Source organism: Rhinolophus hipposideros, assembly GCF_964194185.1.
Source record: "Rhinolophus hipposideros genome assembly, chromosome: 8".
In the NCBI taxonomy this organism is placed as follows: domain Eukaryota; kingdom Metazoa; phylum Chordata; class Mammalia; order Chiroptera; family Rhinolophidae; genus Rhinolophus; species Rhinolophus hipposideros.
The window spans coordinates 94574113-94593595 of record NC_138054.1 but is presented as its reverse complement, the minus strand read 5'-3'; the positions used below and the strand labels follow the sequence as shown (position 1 = coordinate 94593595).

Sequence of the window (19483 nt, the reverse complement as noted above, 5' to 3'; positions counted from 1 at the left end):
AGCCAGGCTAGGAGAACTCAGAGTCATGGCACCCTGGGAAGTGTTCTCAGAAGGGTCTTGCTTCAGGAATGGGGACTAATTGGTTTTGGCATGAACTCTCTTCCAGACCTAACAAGTCATAAAAGCAAGACCTGAAACTGTGTCCAAGGAACTTAACTGCACCCAGAACAATGCTCAAGAATATTTATAGGAGCACAGAAATATCCTGCCCCCAACAAAGTAAAATTCACAATGTTTGGCACCCAATCAAAGATTACCAGGCACGCAAAGAATGCAGGGAAGAATGGTCCATGACGAGGGGGACACTCTTCTCAATCGAAACCAATCCAGAACTGACACAGATGTTAGAATTAGCAGAAAAGGATGTTTTTCAAAGTTATTATTATAGCTGTATTCTGTTGTCCCAAAATTAAGAAGAGACAGAAGATATTAAAAAAAGAACAACGTCCAATTTCTAGAAATGAAAAGTATGAGATGAAACATACACTGGATGTGAGCGATCAAGACAGATGAGGCACTGCAGAAAGATTCATGAACTTGAACACACAGGAGCGATCCGAAGTGAGTCATCAGGACGAAAAAGAAAAAAGGGAGGGGGGGAGAGAGGGAAACAGAGCCCCTGAACAGGGAGACACCTTCAAGCAGCCTAAACAAGAATAACTGGCGTCCCTAAAAGAGAGGCGGGGGAAGAGACTGCGACAGAAAGATTATTTGAAGACATAAGTGCTGAAAATCCCCACCTTTGACTGAAACTGTAAACCCACAGATCCAAGGAGCTCAACGGATCCCACGTGTATGAAACATGACGAAAACTACACCATGTCACATTCAAGTGAAACCTCAAACCCATGAAAAAGAGAAAGCCTTAAAAGAAGCTGGAGAAAAGGGCCACGTTTGTGCAGAGAAACAAAGGTAAGGACAACAGCAGATTTGTCACTGAAAACATCATAGACAAGGTGACAATGGGGTGATATTGTGGACATCCTAGAAGATGAACTAGGGCTCTATATCTGGAAAGAACTTGTATGAAACACAGTGTGACAGGTTCTCAAGGTCCCGGACATCAGGCAAGCACAGTGGTCCCTGACAGATGGGAACAAACGGTGTGGACCCCATGTTGCCCAGTCACTGCCTCAGAGAACGTGCAGGGTGGGTGCAGAGAGGGGATCCGAGCAGAGCCCAGAAAACTCCCTCAGGTAAAGGGGGAAAAATGAAAGTAAAAAATGAAAGTAAAATCAAGACATGTCCAGATGAACAAAAGCTGAAAGAATTCATCACCAGAAAACCTGTATGAGAAGAAATGTTAAAAGGTGAAGTCCTTCAGGCAGGAGGAAAATCGTACCAAATGGGAATCTGGAAGGAATGAGAAGAAGCAGACGTGGCAACTCAGAGGCTAAAGAGATGAGACTTCCCTTTTTCTGTGTTAAATACTCTTTAAAAAATAAATGACTGTTTAAACAAAAATAATAACTATGTATCATGAAGTTTATTAGTTACATGAAAGTAAAATGTATGAAAGAAATAGCATAAAGATTGGGAGCGCAGAAAAAGAAATGTACTATTGTAGTTCCCATATGTGAAGAAGTGTAGCCTGTGATATGTTAAAGGTGTAGATTGTAAACCTTAAGCTGCTAAACAGCAAAAGAGTTACAAATACTAAGCCAACAGAGGAGGTAAAGCAGAATCATAAAAATACTCAATAATCCAAGAAGACAGCAATAGAGTATAAAGGGGAAAACACAGCTGAGGCAAATAAAAAACAAATAGTAAAATGGTAAGCTTGAACCTGCTATATCAATAATTATATTAAATGTGAATAGTGTAAACACTTCAATGAAAAGATAGGGATGGTTAGACTAGATAAAAAAGCAAGACCCAACAACAAGCTGCCTACAAAAAGCACACTTTAAACATAAACACACCAACAGGACAAGGGTGCAAATGCTAGTCAGAAGAAAGCTGGAGTGGCTGTACTAACATCACAGGAAGTAGATGTCAGAGTAGAGATTATTACCAGGGACAAAGAAGGTGATTTCACAATGATAAGGAGTGAATTAATTAAATGGCATAAAAATCCTAAATGTTTATGCCCCTAATAACAGAGCATCAAAACGATGAAGCAGAACTTGACAGAAATGAAACCAGAAATGGACAAATCCACAATTATAATAAGAGATTTCAACACACAATAACTGACAGAACAGGCAGACCAAAAATCAGCAAGCATATAGCAAACTCGAACAACATCAACAGAATATACCTGGTTGATATTTATAGAACATTCCAAACAATGAGAGCAGAACCCACACTCTTCTCAAGGTGAACACAAAATATGTACCAAAATGGACTAAAAAAAGTCTCAATTAATTTAAAAGGACTCAAGATATACAGTATGACTCTCACCACATGGAATTAAATCAGAAATCAGCAACAGGAAGATCTCTGGAAAATCTCCAAAAATTTGGATATGAAACAACACACTTCTAACTAACTCACGGGTACAATAAGAAATCAAAGGGGAAGTCAAAAAGTATTTTAAATTGAATGAAAATGAAAACACAATATATAACAATTTGTGAAATGCAGTTAAAGCAGTGCTCAGAGGGAAATTTATAGCAATAGACTCCTATATTAGAAAAGAAAGGTCTGAAATAAATAACCTTAGTTTCCATCTTTAAGAACTAGAGAAAGGACAGTAAATTAAACCCAAAGTAAGCAGAAGCAAGGAAATAAGGTAAAAATGGGAATGCATGAAACAGATAACAGAAAACATAAAGTTGCTTGTTTATCAATGAAATTGATAACCTCTAGCCAGACTAGTCAGGAAGAAAAGAAAGAAGACACCAACAATATACATCAGGAACAAGAGAGGTAGTATCACTGCATTAAAGGGAGAAGAAGCATGAACAAGCTTATGTGATAAATCTGGCAACTTAGATGAAATGAACACAAATCCTTGGACAAAACAGCAAAGCTCACTCAAGAAGAAAGCGGTAACCTGAATAGCCCTGTGTCTGGTGAAGACTGCGACTCAGTGCCCCTTGACAGCCTCAGGACTGCGACTGTGAACACCAAGTGTGGAGAAATCAGAGCCCTCGGGCTGCTGCTGGGATCGTAACGTGGTGCCGCCACTTGGGAAAACAGTTTGGCAGTTTCTCTAAAAGTTTAAAGAACTTTTATATACATGGGTAGATAAACAAACTGTATATTGGTATATAACTGAGAAAAATGAAAACATGTTCACACAAAAGCTTGAAGATGAGCGTTCAGAGCAGGTAACCGTGCAAACAAGCCAGGTGTCCCTTGGCGGGTGGGTGGGTGACAGGGTGTGGTGTGTGCCCGAAAGGAGATGACTGGGCCGCAGAGGGAAGAAGGCCGATACACGCTGCAACGTGGGCAGGCCCTGGACACTTCACGCAAGTGAAAGAAGCAGCGCAGAAGACACACAGTGCACGACTCCACTCATGCAAACTCCAGAAAAGGCAGGTCCACAGACAGTGGAGTCCTGGCTGCATGGGGCTGTGGATGTGGACGGGGTGTGAGCAGGCGCGAGGGGTCTTGGTGGGTGAAGCAAATGTTCTAAAACCGCACTGTGGTGCGGTGATGGCTGCCCAACTCTGTAAATGCACTAAAAATTGTGGAATCACTAATACAGATGAATGTTATGGTATGTGAATGATACCGCAATAAAGTTGTTAAAATAAACCAATTGTGACGAAATCAATCTGGCGTATGCTACATACACATTGTGGCTTCCTCATTAAAGCTTGCTGAACTAAGGTGAGAGTGCGCATTAGGAATTACAGGTGCAAGTTCATCAATGGCTGGCCCCGCCCCAGGTGGTGGCACAGGTGACTGTGTGGGGCCACTGCTCACCGGGCCTCCAGCCCTCTCTGCAGCGGGCACTCGCTCACTGGGCAGGAAGGGCTTTGCTCCAGGAGTCAGTGTCCACCCACTGCATCACTGCGGGGCTGATCAGGTGACTTAAAAAGTCGGCCCAGACAGATGGAAACCTGCCCTCGCTTGGTTCCCCTGGAGGACGAGGCTCTCCCCGCACCAGGCTGAGATTGGTCCATGCAGCACGCAGCACTGCAGGCATTGTCCTCAGGTTCTGTAAGGTGCGTGACAACCGCGGGGGTGCACACACGCACACACGGGCATAGAGCCCACATGCTCACACACATGCACACGCTTGCACATGTATGTGCCCACACACAGCTGCGTCCTGCCAGCTGGAGGGCTCGCATGCTTCCTGTCCCTTCTGCCAAGGCTCCCGCCATGAGACCTGAACAGTCAGTGGCGCCAGCATCAGGGCTGCCAGAAAGCCACACGTGGCACCTAGTCTGCGTTCTGCTGCTTGAGAACCTGACACCTGGTTATCTTTCTGGAAAGTTCTGCTGTCATCCTGGAGACACTTACTCTCAGCCACTTCGCCATCGTCCTGCTGCAGCTCCACCCGCAACGTGAAGGAGGAGCTGTGGGCCACGTCCATCACCTCTGGACCCAAAATCACAATCCTCGTGGCTTGTGCTGGGAGAGAGCAGAGGGTCGCCTCAGTACGTAGCTGGCCGCCGCCCGTCCACTTCCCTAACAGGGGTGGGCCCCCTGAGCTGGGGGCTTCCTGCACCTGGGAGGGGCGCTGCGCAAACCATTACACCGCACATGGCTGCAAAGGCTGGAAATCTCCTAACCAGCTGCCTCACGGAGAAGTGACCCAAGAACTAGGATGGCGACCCCATTCTCAGGGTCAGCTGTAATTATTTTCTTCTGTCATAAAATACGGATATTTTATTCCAGCACTGGGAAGTGAAAGAAAAGGGGGGGTACAGAACACATCTTTCCACACACCATCCTAATTTAGCTGACGTTAATCACAAGAAGCTAAAGCAAGTAAATGTGTGTACGAGATCAGACAATTAAGTTCAGGAACTCATCCTAGAAAAAGTGCTCCACACCTCATTGCTGAATATCACTGTGGTCACCTTTGAAGTCCTCCCCTTGGGAAGCTGTGCACCAACACCAGCGCCTAGTCCACCCTTCAAAGCAATTTTGGAACTCTTTTTCTGGAATGGTCATCAGAGCTGTCATCGTATTACCCTTGATGTCCTGAATGTCATCAAAATGTCTTCCTTTCAATATTTCCTTTATCTTCGGGTGAAGAAAGAAGTCACTGGGGGCCAGATCAGGTGAGTCGTGAGGGTGTTCCAATGCAGTTATTTGTTTACTGGCTAAAAACTCCCTCACAGACAGTGCCCTGTGAGCTGGTGCATGGTCGTGATGCAAGAGCCATGAATTGTTGGCGAAAAGTTCAGGTCGTCTAACTTTTTCACGCAGCCTTTTCAGCACTTCCAGATAGTAAACTTGGTTAACTGTTTGTCCAGTTGGTACAAACTCATAATGAATAATCCCTCTGATATCAAAAAAAGTTAGCAACATCATTGCAACAAGTTTAAGTTTATGAACTTGTCAGACTTTCATATGTGTAAGTAGAGTATCTATATATACACATACATAGTTTTTCAGATTTTAGTGTTAAGTGTTCCTACATTCTGTTTTCTGTGTTTCTATAAACACCCTTAAAAGTCATCCGATGTACCCTAATACTGCTACCTCTGCGTCGTCACCACTTAATATTGTTTGGGTTGTATTTGCTGTTTGTGTTTTTATCACTCATGAGACTGGTCAAACTATACAACACAAGATGTGAGGGGAAAACTTGCTTTAAATTATACCCTGTGCGTCAGTACCCATCGCAGGATTTCCCCATCATTTTCACACACCTTGTAGTTCTGTGTGGACTGTCTCAGCCTCTTGTGCTGCACACATACTCACCTTCTGGCTGGGGCTGCCATGACAGGAGCTCAGGGCCAGGCTCCTGAGGTGGGTTCCGATTTGGTCTTTGTGTCACAGGCGAGGTCTGTTGGCAAAGCCACTGACCGTTTCAGGTCATAGTTGTTTTTGCAGGTATTTCTATTTTGGCAGAGTTTCCTGGCTTCGTTTCTCCTTTAGGTTCAGGAGATGAGTCTTTTTGTTCTTGTTGTTGCTTTGTCCACAATGATGCAACTGCTTCATGAATTTGCTGACTTGCATGTAGTAGCATATGCCTTTTTCCCCATTACCTTTGCAATTATTATCGGCTGAACTGGGTGACAAACAGTTGCTCCTACGGTGGCCAGTCCCAGTGGATATGCAATTTTCTTAAATCTAGAACCTTTTCTCGCTGAAACCAAGCCTGCCAATCCTGAAACTGTCATCATTCCAATTTTTGGGAGAAAATCTCATGGTGTGGGTTCTTCACATAAACACATGCACCTTTTCCAGATTGTGCTATGTTCATTATCCGATTTTCCACAAAGACACAAACGCCCTTGCACCCGCTCCAAGCCCCAGTGTAACCACCGGGCGTAGTATGGGTGGAGGCAAAGCCCATCGTCAGCCACCAGCGAGGCAGTGCGTGCAGCACGTGTGGGGACTGCTCTGGTCTCACCGGTGGCTTCTGGATCCGCTCCTTGGCTGCATTTCACACCGACAATGCACACAGGACCTGCAGGCACAGCTTCAGTTTTCCCATCCTAACGGCCGCCATGTCTGCGGCCCCCTCCGTCCAAGTTTTCTGAGCTGTAATTATATGAAACGGTTCTTTTCAGAACTGACTTGGCTGTATTTGATGGACTGCAGAGGCCACCCAAGAGTTGAAGCACACAGTCAGGTTCGCACACGGTGGACTGTCCAGACAGCTTTCCTCCTGCTGTCGGGACTTAGGCCTGCGTTCCCTGGTGTGGGCCAGTTGAGGCACTGTGACCACCTGCCCCAGGCTGGCCCTTTGAGTGCAGGTCCCCTGCTCCACAAGAACCTGCGGAGACGTCCTGGGGTCTGAGCAGTTGCCGATGTCATTTTCACAGTGTCTGCTGCCCTGAGTCCCTGACCCCCAATAGTGATGACGTCTGGTGCAGCACAGCAGGGCTCTTTAAAGGCAAAACCTGAGACAAACTTCGGCGGAGAGGCTAACTGGAGCTCCGTCAGTGACTCGCCAGCTGGGAGAGTGTCCAGGGTCACAGGTGCTGGGGGGGCAGCCCTGTGCTGCTCTGTGGAGACACCAGGTACCCAGCCTGGGAACCAGGGCCCACATTGGCTGGGGGAGCCCCAGGGCAGCTGTCAGCCTGAGACCCCTGCTGTGAGAAAGTGTGGCCACATCCTGCCCCAGTCTATTATACCCAGGTATTCCAATAGGACCCCAAATTTAGGGGTAGGTGGAACCAGGCTGATATTAGTAAGAAGCTCCTGGTGGACCCAGAGCCCCGCCTGAGGGAGGGGTGTCTGGGCTCAGCCCTTAACCCTGGCTGCAGGGTGGCCAGGCACCCCAAGACATGAGTCCCAGGTGCCAGGACCCCTCCCCCAGGACTTTCATCCCCACTGAAGAGTCCACCAGCTCAGCAGGCGCTCTTGTGGGCTGGGGCAGTTGTTATTAGCGCCCCAGGGCATCCCCCCACCATGGGTTCCAGGGCCCCCCTGAGGTGCATGGGGGTGGCACCCTCGTTCTGGACTCGTCCAATGGGAGGCTGTTCTGAGGCTAAGGGGTCAGCACAGGGAGGGGGAGGCTGCCCACACCCCCAGCAGAGGCTCCTGCAGGCCACAGGCCACTGGTGCTCATGTCACAGTGCAGAGAGCTGGGGGGCACATGGATGGAGTCCTTGAGGGGGCCCAGATGCCCAGGGCCCCAGGGGTGGGGGACGCCCTTGATTGGGAGAACTGCATGCTGGGAAGCCCTGCCCACAGCAGGACCTGCTGGGTCTAAGGTCTGACGGGGAGTCCCTGCATGTCACAAGCCCCTTTGAAACCACGTCCCTTTGAAACTTAGGAACAAGTTTTCAAAGAAGGGATGAGATTTTAGATTCCACTTCATCTTAGCCTCCCCAAGAACTCCTTGTCTAACCCTCCCGTGTGACTGCCCAGGGCCACCTGAGAGAAAATGCAGGCAGACCAGACATGACCTCGAAAGGGCTACAGGAAGGCGGGGGGCGGGGGGCATGCACACCTACCCACTGGGTGGCCGTTGATCCACATCCCACGGTAGCCGACCCCGGAGCAGTGGACCATGCTGCCCAGTCCACTGAAGACATCGCTGTGCCACTGTCCCTATAGACAGAGCACAGGCCTCAGACAGGCTGTGGTTCTCACAGAGGGTGAATGTCAGGGGCGGCCTCCACCCTGCACAGCACCTCTGGGCTCCCAGGCTCCTAGGGACCCCTGGGGACAGGAGGCTGCTGGAAAACCATGCTGTAGAGGGGGGCGAGGGCTGAGAAATTACACTGCATTTGAATGCATTCAATTTGCTTTGCAAAAATGCACTCCCCTTTGAATTTTAAGAAGCCAGGAAGTTTGGGAACAACGGCACATATACAAAATTCAAACAAAAACGGGCTCTAAAGGGCACACTTTTCAGCACAAAAACCCTTTCACACACAGATACTGCATCTGTGCCGAGTGCCACAAAGGAGACCCCACCTGCGGCCGGAGGGCAGTCAGGAGCGGGTACTCCTTCCTTGACAATGGAAAGGCCAATTAAAGACACAGTTTGAACCCACACAGCGGCACCCTCAGGGAACGCTGGCTTGTTGCACCCCCAAGGCGGCCTCCCCCGACAACAAGCCTCTCTTTCTAAACCACACACACACAACAGGGTGGAAGAATAATGTAAAATAGCAGGAAAATTATTTTTGTGGAAAATTTCAAGATCGTAATGGTATTTTATTTGAGTATGAATTACTCCTATTAGAAGAAAATGTAGCCAAGGCACGTTCGGTTCTATTCGCTCTTCTGCAGAAGCTAACTGGGCCCTGGGTCCCTGCCCTGCCCTCCAAGTGGGCCCCAGGCTGCTCAGCAGCTAGGGCTGGGCTGCAGGCGGTGCTGGGTTGGGGGTGCTGCCCACAGGGGGACCCTGGGTCTCCATAACTCCAGCCACAGGCTTGGGGAAGAGATTTGGGGGAGGAAGTGCAGCTGAGGCCGGCCTTCGTGTGGCCCAGCACAGCTCAGAGCACCAGACAACTAGCAGCCCCTGTGGGCGCCTGTCAGCGGTGGAGGCACAACAGCTCGCGGCTTCAGGAGGGGCCGGGCTGCCAGCTGGGCAGGGGCATGGCTGCGTCCCACAGGGGGCCATGGGTCCCGGCTGTCCTGGAGACACAGGGCATGCTCATCCCTCCAGCCCCAAGACCCAGGGAGCTGGGTCAGCCCTGTGACGGTTCATGCCTCCTGAGCCCAAACCCTGGCCGTGTCTGGAATACTCAGTGCCACCCACGCTGACATTGCAGGCAGTTTATCCATGTCCCCTAAGCTGTGGCTCATATGTGTGGGCACCGGCCAAGCCCACGTGGAGGCGGGCGCTGCTGTCCCGCAGCCCGAGGACTCAGCCCTGTGCTACCCTCCTGGGCTGGCGATGGGGGGAGGCCCACCCAGCAGCAGCAGCAGCAGGGCGACTGCCCCCGAGTTACCAGTTGACCATCCCCGGGCCCAGCACAGCCTCCAAGCAGCATCTGTGGGTGCTTAGGGCTCCCAGGCCCGGGTGACGGTGCCTGCGTGTAGCGCCTGGGGGTGGTGCCTGTGCTGTGGGTGCCTGTCTGTGCGTGAGCATTCATGGGGTGGGGGGCAGCAGTGCTCAGGGGTGACGATGGGGCTGCGCTGGGCGGTGGTGGAAAATCCTGGGCTGAGCTGAGCTGTTGTCCTCACGTCGGGATGGGGACAGCCCTGGGAGGGCAGGGCGCCCCAGATACTGTACGCTGGGAAGCGGCGGGGAATGTGCAGAAGTTGCTGGACCGCTTTCCTTACTCGAGGACCCTTGCCCTCCCACCACCACCCTGACCTGAGAAGTTACCAGCTCCGCCTCAGGAAATGCAACTCACAGCCAGGTGAGACCCATATGAGCCAAACCGAACTCACCACCCCAACACCCCCTCGCCCTTTTGCCTAGAAATACACACCCCTTTTGGGAGGCTTTGGCTCTGTGCTAGAGTCGGGCACAGAAAGCACTGTGCTTCAGTCCCCACCCAGGCACACGGGGGTGGTGGGGCCCCAGAGGAAGCCGGGGCAGAGGGCCGGTGCTGCAGGGCAGGGCGGCCGCGCAGCAGAGGGCCAGTGCCCTGCGCTGTCCGCACTCCCTGAGTGGAGCTGCCATGTGCGCGCCCACTCTGTGCTGGGCAAGAGTGCTACCTGCCTGCACAGCGGCTGGCAGTCCTCCGCCAGGTCCCGTGCAGTGTGCTGGGGCCCTGGGGCCGGGCCAGGTGCCGAGGCAGCCAAGAAAGGTGGGAGGCTGGGAGTGCAGATGGAAACTGGCTCTGGAGCTCACTCTGCACCAACCTTAGATGGCTGCACCCTGCTATACTGGGGCGCCGCACGCCCGCACATGGGGTCGCCGCGCCCTGCCACTCCGGGGTACCACACGCCCGCACATGGGGTCGCCGCGCCCTGCCACTCCGGGGTACCACACGCCCGCACATGGGGTCGCCGCGCCCTGCCACTCCGGCGTACCACAGATGGGGCCTCACCCTGCCTCACTCTCGTGGTCCTCCTCTTGGGACTCCAAGTGCTCCCGCCAGATGGGAAGCAAGTCATGCAGTCCTTCATCAGCTCCTTTCCCTGCCTTTCTCCTGGTTGTGGCACATGTGTGTCTGATCTGGTCCGAGGGACGTGACCTTCCTGGAGGCAGGAGTCACCCCTCCACGGACCGGCTCGTGCATTTACTGTCTCCATCAGGACAACGTGGGGCTCAAGTGAGCACAGGCTGAAAGCCTCTCCAACAGCACGATGACCCCTGGGCCCACCGACCGCGACGGGCCCGTGTCACAGTCTCACAAGAATGGCCATTTCCCGTCTCTGCTGGCCCTCCAGTCCGCTCCGCCCTCTGTGACAGGCAAGAAAGAGGGAAGGCAGAGCGGCTGGTGGCCGGCCAGGAAAGAGGGCAGAGGTGAGAAGGTCACAGCCATGGAGGACAGCCCGCAAGCTCAGGGATTCGGCTGAGCTGGTGCAAAGCTGCCCGTGGAGCAGGCAGGCGTGCAAACCAGCCGTAAGTGTGCCCATCAGGCCTCGAAGCCACCTATACCCCCACAGGGCCCGACTCCTGGTCGGGCCCCTGTGCAGTCGTGGTTCAGTTACCAAGGACACGTGCCCCCGAATCTGCGCCCATGGCACAGATGTAGGTAAGCGGATATCCAGGGCTTCAATGGGGAACTTAACCGGGTGCATATATTGCCGTGACCAATGTCACCAACCAACCGCACACTCTTCTAGTTATCGTCACAAATCATACATTTGAAAACTGTGACCTTTCTCAGCTAGCCGACACGCACCCAAAGCACGAACAGACATGGATGAATACGTCTTAATGAGGAGACAGCACCACGGCGGGGGCTCCTCACCAGAGGCTGGGGCCAGCCGGGCAGGGGCACTGCGCGCACCACTGCTCTCCCTCCTCCTCCCTGCCCAGGGGAGGCCCCAGGAATGGCGGGCGTGGGAAGATGCCTGTGACAGGGCCCACGTGGGGAGGACTGCCTGGGGCCTGTGTCCACACGCAAATAAAGCAAGGCTGAGGGGGACGGGTCCAGTGTTAGGAGATGGTCTCACAGGTGACGGTGAGGTCACCGTGTCACCCCGCAGTTGCTGGGGCGACCCCAGGGCCCTAGGGTGACGCTGGGGCAGGTGGCGCAGCTTGGCCTCTGCGCCCTGCCGGGTTCCCACTAGGCTCTCCTGTCGCAAGTGGCTGAGGCTGAGCTGCAAGTCTGGACCGTCCCCACTTCTAGGATGACACTTTGTCGCGATGGATTGGGATGAGGGGAAGGGAGTCCTTGAGTGCTTCCCCACTGCAGACGGGCTTGAATACATTGGGAGAAGGAAGTACTTGACACTTCCCGTTTCAGGAGGCATTCTGCAGTTTATCGATGCTGTTTTTCTCCCCGAGGGAAAAGTTACTATGCTAGTATTGAACTCTCTTCTGAGCCTGGGGTGCCCTCCCCCACCCTCCACTCTCCCCGCCCGACGGGGGCCTAATCTCCACCTGGCTCAGAAGACCCTGCCCCTCACGTCAGTCACTTCCCCTCCAGCCCTCCCTGGGGTGCCAGGGCCCCCTCTCCTGGGTCTGCCTCCGCAAGGAACCCTCCCCAACATTGCCAGACCTCGCACCAGAAGTGGTGAGGACTTTCTTTGAGGTCACGGGCTCACAGACCAGGTAGGGGGGCCTGGGGTCAGGCCGCATGTGAGGATATGGCCCCCGTCACCTACTGGGCCCTGTGTCTCTCCAGTTTTGTGGCAGCGGTTGGTGGCATGGGCTGGGCACCCTTAACACCCATCTCCAGACACTTCTCAATATCAGCAAGGTCGAGTATCCATGCTCCTGATCCGCAGTTGCTTGGATTCCAAAGTGCGAACTGTGCCGAGTGTTTCTGACGCAAACACGAGCTGCCTTCACGTGTCTGACACTGTTGATGTCTGAACCCCACAGGGAACATGGGACCAGGCGCTGGTCCCACAATGACCTGGGAGCCCAGACCCCTCCTCCCACATACGCGTTTCACGGTCCTGTGTTCAATGCACCCCTGGGGTCATAGCCACACATTGCTGGACTGAGGCCACCTGGCCCAAGGATGGTGGCCTGGGGACATGGAGGCCCCTGGCATTCATGCAGACGTGCAGGGGAGGAGCAGGGAGGCTGGGAGCCCGCGCCAGGTGAAGAGGCGCACCATGCCAGCCACCTGCTCTCTGTGCCTGGCAGATGTGCCACCCAGCAGGCCTCCCTCAGGGAAAGACAACACAGACACGCAGCCAATCGCATGGAGCCGGGGACCGCACCGCAGTCCCACACGTGGGCTCTGCTCAGACGTGCAATCCAATGCCACGGTTCTCTGACCAGCTCGGGCTGCTTCCACCCCGCCAGGTGGCCTGCTTGTTGCTATGGGCTCCACACAGATTCCCCAAGTGACACTGCCCCCTTAGGGGCAGCCGTGTCCATGGAGGTCGCCAAGCTGCAGCCACGGCCTCCGGAGGAGCTGGTGAGCTCCCTGCCGCTGCCACCAGCGGGCACACGTCGCCAGGTCCCATGGAGGTCGAGGCGGCAGAGAACGTGCAGCATAACGCACACACACACCAGGACACGAGGCGACCTGCACACGGGGTGTGGGGGCAGCAGAGGCAGGAGACACTCTCAGGCTCCAACATGAAGGGTTTACGTCCCCGGGCCACCAAGCCTGAGTGTGCAGTTGCCATCACTGGAGCAGGGCAGACACTTGGCTTTCCTTTGGTTTTATTTTCTGATGAAAGATGTTAACATTTTCAGGAATAAATTTTTTGCAGGACTAATTTTTTGAAGTTTCATTATAAAGCTGTGCATCAGGGAGGACTGCCAACTGGGTGGCAGAGACGGCTTTGCAAAGGGCCCACCTGCCCCTGGGAGGAAGGGTGGCCAGCCGCCGCCCAGACTCACAGTCCCTTCTCTGGGGTGCTGGCCACCCCACTCCATGTCACCCTGAGCACCTTCGGAATGGCTCGTCCCCAGGGTCAGGCTGATGTCACCGGTGGCCGAGGGGGAGCTCCAACATATAGCACCCACGCACTCATTGTATTCTAGTCTTTTCAGAAAATAAAATTACCTGGAAATAAATTAAGAGCAGTGTGGCTGGTGGGTGTGCAGTGCGGGGAGGTGACCTGGTGTGGAGGAGGGTGCAGTGGAGACTGCCATGGCCCTGCCTTGGGGCGCGACCTCTGAGGGGAGAGACCAGCTGTGCAAGAACACCTCACATGCCTGGCGGTGACATGCTAGCAAGCACGTGCCCCAGGACAGTGGCTATACACGCTGGTGGCCCAGCCAAGGGAGACATCCAAAAGGGGGGACAAGGGACCCATGCAGCAGAGTCCTGCCAGGGACTGGTGAGTGTCTCTGAAACGGTGGCAGTGGCCGCGGAGGAGCAGGCTCTGCTCTTAACATGGTCACTGTCAGGAAGGCACACACCCATCTGTTTTCAGAAAGACAGAAAACAACATGTGTTGGCGAGGACGAGGGAAGTGGGGACCCGTGCACGGCGGACAGGAGGGTAAAGTGGTGCCACTGCTGGGGACAACGGTGTGGAGGTCCCCAAAACTAAAACAGAATGGCCACGGGACCCAGCAACCCCACTGTGTGTCCCCAAGTTGTCACCACAGGGTCTGGAACAGGTCCGTGTACACCCACGTCCTCAGTGGTGTCATTCAGCCGCCGAGAGGTGGGCGTCCATGGATGGATGCACGGACGGACGGACGGACAAGCCAACCGTGTCCATCCACACAGTGGGAGAGTATCTGGCGTAAGAAGGAAGATTCTGACACAGGCCACAGCGAGGATGGACCCTGAGGACACTGTGCTGAGACAAGCCAGTCACAGAAGGACAAGTACCGCCTGACTCCATTTATAGAAGGCCCCTGGAGGGGTCCAACCCCCAGAGACAGAAGGTGGGAGGTGGTGCCAGGCCTGGGGGAGGGCTGGGGAGTGAGTGTCTAACGGGAACAGCGGTTCAGCTTGTGAGGATGGAAAGTTCTGGAGATGGTGGTGGTGACGGCTGCACGGGGTGAGTGTGCTGAATGTCTGAGCTGTGCACTTAATGACTAAAATAGTAAATTTTATGTGTATTTTACATTTTTTTCAAAAATGGGGCCAGATATTTGCGTAGGGAAGCCTAAGGGACAGCTGCCCTTGGGGACACATATCCTGGGGTGTGGCGCCTAACTCCCTCTGGGGACTCCATGGCTCTCAGGTGACCCCCACACCTGAGGCTGGAGGTGGGGCCCAGGAAGCGCCCCCACAGGACGCAGCACTGAAAGGCCTGCGCTGAGACCGGAGCACAAGTCGGTTGTTGCCCTGCGTCCATACCCGTCTAGAAGCCTTTTTAAAAAGGTGGACGGAGGGCCCGGGAGTTCAGGAGCTGACCCCAGAACTGCCCTTCCCTTTGTGACTGTGTGCCAGGCTCAGGTCTTCTGGTCACCACACATCCTGCTGGTGACAGCGGCGTCCTCAGTCCTTCCCACCCATGCTGACAGGGACTCAAGCGCCCGAGACAGAGGCCTGGGGCTGTCCACACGGGACACTGAGGGGCAGTGCTCCCACTGGGCCACCAACACAACCCAGGGACGGTGTGTCCGGCCGGCAGCACTCAGGGCCTCGGGTCACCGCCAGGTCATCTGAGTGTGAGTCTCTGAAAGGTGGGGGCATCGCAAGCTGTGAAACACAGGCCGACAGGGCTTGAATCCCCGGAAACGTGACTCGGAAGGCTAGGCTTCTGTGCCAGGAGGGACAGTGTGGCCTGTGACACCGAGGGGGCCACTGTCAGGGCAAAGGCCGCCTCCTCACAAGCTGGTCTAGGGCGTCCCCCAGCCCAAGTGCAGCCTGTCATTACCGAGGCCACGAGGCCACGAGGCCACGGCCGCTGGCAGGGGTGGGCTGCCCCCTGGTGGCGGGTGACAGGCGGTGGGCGCCCCAGCCCCTCCACTGAGCCACGATTAGCAGGGGAGGCCCGAGCAGGGCCCCACAGTGTTGGGAACTCTGATGCCCCGTGGGCCGCCCTGGAGGTGGCCAGGGGGCCGAGGCACAGACTGGCCTCCAGGGGTGGGGCTGTGCTGCGGGCAAAGCCTTTCGTAATTCTCTGGAGGGACCAGAAGCTCTCTGCCAGCCCTGCCCTGCCACTCCCGGTTGGGAGGACTCCTCTGTGCCTCGGTTTCTTCAATTCCCTCTGGGCGTGGGGAGACTTGATGATGTGAAGAGCCGAGGACGTGAAACCTAACGAGACGAGCGGCCGGCGCCTGTGCTGCCCACTAGAAAGCTGGTCCCACAGTCAGCCCAGCCCCGCAAGCTATGGCTTGGACACTTGTGGGGGCGACTCCGGGAATAGTGGGAGTGGCTGACGGAAGGAGGAAGGCTCCGACTGGGTTCCTTACGTGGCTGCTGGAGTTTGTGGTGCCCACGGTGTGTCCTAAAGGCTGGTGCAAAATGAGGACAGACGGATGTCCCCCTTGGGCATTTTAGCGGGTCATGGCAGCATTTGCAAATGGGCTCAGGAGCTGCCACTGCATCTGCCAGGTCCGCAAAGTGGTGGCAATGTGGATGCGGAATCCCGTGAGCACCGTGAGGAAAAGGGCTGGACAGGCTCGCCGTCCCGGGAGTGGCCTGGTGGTGGTTTCACTGAGCGGGACTGTGTTCTACCTGCAGGGCAGAGGGCATGCTGGGAAGCTCTGCGCACTCGCGGCCCAGCTGACTACGCGCTCCCACCCCAACGAGGGGCCCTGCGCCCGTCACCCATTTACCATGTCAGCCCCAAGCCCACCCTCTGCTGCTCTGCACTGTGGTGCCAGATCCTGGTTTCTGTTTGCCAGCTGGTGCCATGTTGGGCTTTGTCCACACAGGCTGCTGCCAGACCAGGGCCAGTGAGTCCACTCCGAGCTCCTCAGGTGCAGGGGTGGCCCTCAGTGAGGTTCTCTGCACCCGCAGTGGCTTCCTGTGCACCGGGCCAGCACGCTGCAGCCATCCCCCCAGCTCCGCAGGGTCCGAGTCGCAGAGAGGCTGTGCTTTTTCCCCCTTATCTCACAGGCCCATTCCTTCTCAATCTTTGCTCTGGCTTTCACCCGAGAAACTGGGCAAGGACGTGAATTCACCCGACATCGTAATTCTGTAACCCACACAATTAAGTTTCGTGTTTCAGCCCTGAGGCTTTGAGACACGGGGACCTTCGGGCCACCATGGGCTTCTCTGACTGGCTGTGCCTTCGGAGACCCCAGCAGGTCCTTTTCTCCCCATAAGTGGACACTCGGGAGGGTCTGATGCACGGGGCTGTCCTGGTGCTGCCGATTCTGCACTGTCACCACGTGCAGCAGCCCGTGGGCCGGTGGTGCAGCTGGCCCCATCCTCGGGGGTCTCCTGGGCCAACTCCACATTTGTTATCTCCGTGTTTCTGCTTTTACCCATTTCAGGGGTCGCCACCTTTCACTAGTTAGCAGTTTCCACGTGGCTTCCTGGTGCTCTGCTCGTGCTCCTGCTTGGATCCCCCCCACCTGGCTCAGGAGCCCCCTTGCCTCTCCTGGGCCTTGGACTCGATACCCACCCCGTCAGCACATCCAGTGACTTTAGCTGCAAGCCACCCACGCAGGCCGCGAGCGCCTCCTGCTGACCACAGTGCCCTCCACGTGACAGCCGGAGGGACCTTTCAAACAACAGGTCAGACCAACAATTCCTTGCAGCTTCCTCTGCTGCTCAAAATAAAACTCCAACCCACAGTGGCTTCAGGGCCCACGCGTCATCCCAGGGGACCTGCCGCCTTGTCCTGCCCTCCCGCCCAGCCCCCACCACGCAGGCTCCCGCCTCAGAGTCCTGTGCTTGCCCTCCCTGCTGTCTGCAAGTGACAACTCCTTGTCCACACTCAGGTCTCCGCACACATGGTGACTTCCAGCGAGGGCTGCCCAGCCACTCTCTGGCCACCAGCTGCACTTCGCTGGCTGACACACAGACCAGCGTCCAGCGAAAGAAAAATTGATGGATTCTGGGGGCTTGAAAGGGTTTCGATGTGCCCTTCACCCACATGTAGCACCTAAAACCCACTGCCAGACACTAGAGATAGCACCTGCTGCAGAGGGGAATGGGTGCAGAGCCCGCAAGGACATGGGGCACCTGTACCACCCCCCATGGCACCAAGGGGGCACCTGGGCCCAACGGCACTTCTCATCAGAAATGCTTCCCCAGGTGGCAGGCACCTTACCCCCATGGGGGAGGGTGTAGGATCGTGGGGGCGGTTCAGGAACCCGCTCCTTAAGCCTCCGTTTGTCACCATCCCTACCTCGCAGGGTGAAGAGTGGCACGAGCTGCACCCGCAAGAATGCCAGGCCCCCGCCTGGGCCCCAGGAAACGCGCAGTGAGTTACCTCATAGGTGGAGCCATCTGCGCAGCACAGCACCCCGTGCCCCTGACGCTGGTCCCGAACCCAGTCGCCATCATACTTGTCACCGTTCCTGAGGGACAAACGCAGAGGCTGCTCTCAGGCGGGGGAGAGCCAGGTGGTGGCACTGACTCAGACCGGCCCCTCCAACTGGGCTCAGCACGCACCACCGGGCTGCGGCAGAAATAGGCCCTGAGCAGATGGCCACGAGCTGCTGCCGTGCCAGGGCCAGCGCAGGGGGCAGGCGGCCTGGGCACTCGGCAGGGCGTGATGACAAACGCCGGCTGTGACGAGGACACGGCCACCAGCCCCCAGGTACGCAGGATTTGGAGAGGACAAGGGAGAAGAAAAAGGGAGGGCAAACCCACAAATTCAAATGGAAGGATTTTGCACGAGAAACTGGCCCAGGAGTTTGAGGCCTGATGTCCAGCCCTGCGGCCGGAAGGAAAGAAAGCCTCAGTAGGCTGCACCCCAACCCCCACCCTCCCATCCTTCCTGTGAGGTATTTTATTGGGGGCAGGGTCAGCGTTTGTCTCTAAACATACAAATAACCAATTCCAGTCACCGAGGGAGAAAGTACAGAATCACTTTCTCCCAAACACAGTACTTTACCGACTGGACTTTAGGGGTGGGGGACAGGACGCAGGGGCTGCGCACTCACTGAAAGGCCATCTGCCCTCGGCCGTGTCGCCTGTTGTTGTGAAACGACCCCCGGTACACTTGCCCGTCCTGGTCCACCAGACACCCATGTCCTAGCGAAGGAGCCAAGAGGCCAGTGTCAGCTCAGGCCTCCTGCTGGGCACACCCTCCCTGGAGGAGGCCGAGTCACCACCCAGGCCACGGGACTCAGCACCCCGGCCAGCCTTCCAAGGGGCAGACGTTTGATTTTGGATGGCGCCAGCAGCCGCGATACCAGTGGAAGTGGCTCTGGGGTCTGTCTCTCAAAGGTCCTGAGGGTGGGGGGCTGCCACAGAGGGGCCCCTCAACCCCCCACTGAGGCTGAAGGGCTTTGAGTCTGGCTGGGGCAGCGCGGCTACCGGCCAAGATCTGTTTGCCGGGAGTTTGTTTACGGCTGTGCGGGGCCGGCCTTGGTCTGAGGGCCGAGGAGACACGCGTGACAACACGCCTGCAGCGTGTGTTTGGGATCTTCTGGTTCTGGACAGTCTGCGAGTATGAGGGCTTCCGCCTTCTTCTGTGGGCAGGCGCTGGACAGGAGAGAAGCCACAGCCCCGCTCGATGCCCTGTGACTGATCTGCTGCCTCTGGTGGCTGCTCTTCCAGGACCGTGAGCACGCTGGCCGGGGCCCAGCTGCCTGCCTGCCCCGCCCGCCTGGAGCAGAGTCTGCCTGCCGCGCGTGTGGCCTCCGGACCCCTCTCAGCAGGAGGAGGGGACGTGACTGAGCTGAGGCCCCCACAGGGTGTGTGCGGCTAGTACTGTAGCAAGGACCCTGTGACTGCAGCCATGTGGTCGGAAGACCCGCCCAGCTGAGCCCAGGCTCCTCCACTGACCCTGGGGTTGCGAGCGAATAATAAAATGGCGGTCGTTTGGAG

The 19483-nt window shown here is 55.5% G+C and overlaps 1 protein-coding gene and 1 pseudogene across 2 annotated transcripts in view; both read right to left on the bottom strand.

Moving 5' to 3' along the window:
* MORN1 (MORN repeat containing 1) overlaps positions 1-19483 on the bottom strand; it is a 55575-nt gene that overhangs the window by 32505 nt on the left and 3587 nt on the right. Inside the window, exons 5-8 of the mRNA XM_081057910.1 lie at positions 18595-18685; positions 17919-18006; positions 8040-8136; positions 4420-4530 (exon numbers count right to left, since the gene is read on the bottom strand). Coding sequence (XP_080914036.1) covers positions 4420-4530; positions 8040-8136; positions 17919-18006; positions 18595-18685 — 387 coding nt within the window. The remainder of the gene's footprint in view (positions 1-4419; positions 4531-8039; positions 8137-17918; positions 18007-18594; positions 18686-19483) is intronic.
* On the bottom strand, positions 5803-6562 carry LOC308501447 (MICOS complex subunit MIC27-like; annotated as a pseudogene). Its single transcript has one exon. The product of its transcript is annotated as an MICOS complex subunit MIC27-like (transcript).